The 2,827-nt window shown below is 34.6% G+C and overlaps 1 protein-coding gene across 1 annotated transcript; it reads right to left on the minus strand.

Moving 5' to 3' along the window:
* Window positions 1–1,900: 1,900 nt before the first annotated feature.
* LOC106875743 (protein FAM200A-like) lies at window positions 1,901–2,596 on the minus strand. Its single transcript, XM_014923993.1, has 2 exons — window positions 2,536–2,596; window positions 1,901–2,451 (listed from the first exon to the last, which is right to left on the minus strand). The coding sequence occupies exons 1-2, from the start codon at window positions 2,594–2,596 to the stop codon at window positions 1,901–1,903; spliced, it is 612 nt and encodes a 203-aa protein (XP_014779479.1).
* Window positions 2,597–2,827: the final 231 nt, after the last annotated feature.

Below are 2,827 nucleotides of genomic sequence, written 5' to 3' on the forward strand. Positions count from 1 at the left end.
TAAACCGGGGCCCTGAGAGTCTATATAAGGTTCTTGGAGGTCCACATGACAAAATAGTAAATTGGGGATCCACAAAAATATTTTTAAGGGCCACTGAAAAATTTTTGCTTTAGATGTATTTTATTAGTATGTATTGCAAGAAACAGCTCAGTGTCTTTCTCTAACATCTTACATAATTCAGACTAGACAAGTGAATGTGTGAAAAATATAATAGGAATTTTAAAAGAAGTATTCATAAAACTGGTTTTGAACATCATTTGGCTGTGGGGGTCCACTAGTATAAAACAGTAATGAAAGGGCTCCATAGATATTTTAAAAAATGACTCAGAACCCCTGGTTTACAAGATTTAAGAGTCAATTCCTCAACATTGTAAGGTTTTTGACTGATGCCGAAGATGAACCAACGTCGTGTTGAATAATAAAGCTTCTACTGAACAAAGTGTTTCCATTATTTTGTACATATCTTTAGGCTGAGTGGGAACCATGTGGAGAGAGCGCTCGCCTTAGTTGTTAGGGCAACGTGGTTTTGTGTCCTCTCTATGAACAACCCCAGAGGTTTCCCTTTTCTTCATTGTTATAATTTTATTTTGTTAGTTTTTTTTGTACTTTTTTACATGTTTTTTTTTGTCTTTTTATGAACCTTAAGTGGTTAATAAAGAAAACATTATCATCTTCCTCATCATCATCATCATCGTCATCATCAAATAAATATTAGTTCAGTATTGGAGTCGATGCAATCGATTTACCCACTAACATGAAATTGCTGGCCTTATGCTAAAAATTGAAGCCAATATTATTGTTGTTGTTTTCCGCCGAAGTCAACTTTGCCTATTATCTTTTCGGGGTCGATAAAATAGATACTAATATGCTTGATCGTTCTCTTTTCTTTTTTTTTTTTTTTTACGGAATTTGTAAATGATACTAAAAAGAATTTAACGTCAAATAATTTACAGCAGTGCTTAACAACCTTATTGCTGGAGCGGAACCCCAAGGAAACATTCCACTGGCTCAAGGGACCCCTGTGCAATAATTTAATTGTTTTATGCAAAAAAACAAAATTTAATTAATGAAATGAAAATACTCATGTTCAGATTTATTTACAATAAAAACACAAACCGTAAAAAAATTGTCACGTACGTATGCAATTTTATTCTTGCATCTACAGTTATTATTAAAACATGTATTAAAAAATTTTTTAGTTTGAATAGATTACATTTATTCTCATCAAAAACTCAATGAGAAACTTGAGCCTGGTGTTTCTTGCACAACTCTTTAAGATTGGGTTGTATTTTTGATAGACACACGCGAAGTTCATCTTCCACAGACAGCAATTGTGCTCGCTTCTTATGCTTCATGGTTGTCAGAGCTGAAAATCCAAATTCACACAAGTAGGAGGTTGAAAACTGCACAAGAAGTCACAGCGCTTTCTGAGCAATTTCAGGATATTCCTTTACAACCAGCAACCAAAATGCATTCAGGTTAAGCTCAGAATGCTTCAACTTTAATGTTCTATCATTTAAAACACTGGCAAGTTCTTCTTTTTCTGTTAATGTGAACTGTTCTTCAAATGGCTCAAATTCCACAAATGGGTTTTTAATCCAGTCATACTGGTCAACAGATATCGATGGAAAATATTTGTCAAGATTTGTTAACAAAGTGTGCAAATGGTTCAAAATCAGTAGCGCAATTTCTTGACAATTCCTTTTAAAAACACTTGGAAACATTTCCAAATTTCCTGTAGCTATGCGTTTCTTCCATATTGTCAATTTCTTCTGAAAAGCATTTATTTTTGTCAGTAGAAGACAAGATATTTTCGTTCCCGCCCAGCATGCCATTGTTCAAGAGGTTTAGCTCATGAAATATAACGGCAAGATATGCTAACTTGGAACACCAATGGTCATCACTCAAACATTCTACAAAATCTTTCAGGTTTTCTTGCAAACAAAAGGTTAATAACTCTTCTCTTACCCCTTGACAACCATCGTATTTCTGTGTGCTGGATTAAGGTGGAATGGTCTGCTTCCATACCCACACAAAGTTTCGCAAACTGTCGATATTTAAGTGGCCTCATCTTGATGCAATTAACTATTTTCACTACCATACCCAATGCAGATTTTAGTTCAGGTCCAAGAGTTTTAGCAACTAGTGCTTCTCTATGAACGAAACAATGAGTATGGATAATATTTGGATTTTGTTTTTGTGCGATTGGGACAAAACCTTTAAGACATCCTGTCATTGCAGGGGTACCATCTGTACAAATACCAACACAGTTTTTCCAGTTCAATCCACAATACTCTGAATATGAATTCAAAACATCAAATACATCTTGTCCTTTTCTTGTTTCTGGCAACTCTTTGCAACACAGAAAGTCTTCTACAATAGCTTCATCATTAATAAAACGAACTAGTACAAGGAGCTGTGTTTTACCAGTAATGTCCGTACTCTCATCAACTTGAAGTGCAAACAACTTATGTTTCAGTATTTTTGACTTAACATTGCACTCAATGTCTCATGACATGTCTTCAATGCGCCTACTTATTGTGTTGTCAGAAAGTGGAATTTTATTTAGCTCTGATTCAGCATCCTCTTCAAACATTATCCTCACTATTTCCTGTCATGCAGGTAAAATTACAGTTTCAGCGATGGTATGAGACTTCATTTTTCTTGCATCTATCTCCACCACAGCATAATTTGCTTCTTGTCCTTTGTCACTCAGCTTGAACTTTTTGGCAAACATAGAAATTTGCCTTTTATTAAATGCCAATTCTCTTTTAAAATATTGTTCATTTTTGCTTGACAACCCTGGGTGTTTAGTTGTTAAGTGTCA

This window comes from Octopus bimaculoides, chromosome 8 (genome assembly GCF_001194135.2).
Source record: "Octopus bimaculoides isolate UCB-OBI-ISO-001 chromosome 8, ASM119413v2, whole genome shotgun sequence".
NCBI lineage: Eukaryota > Metazoa > Mollusca > Cephalopoda > Octopoda > Octopodidae > Octopus > Octopus bimaculoides.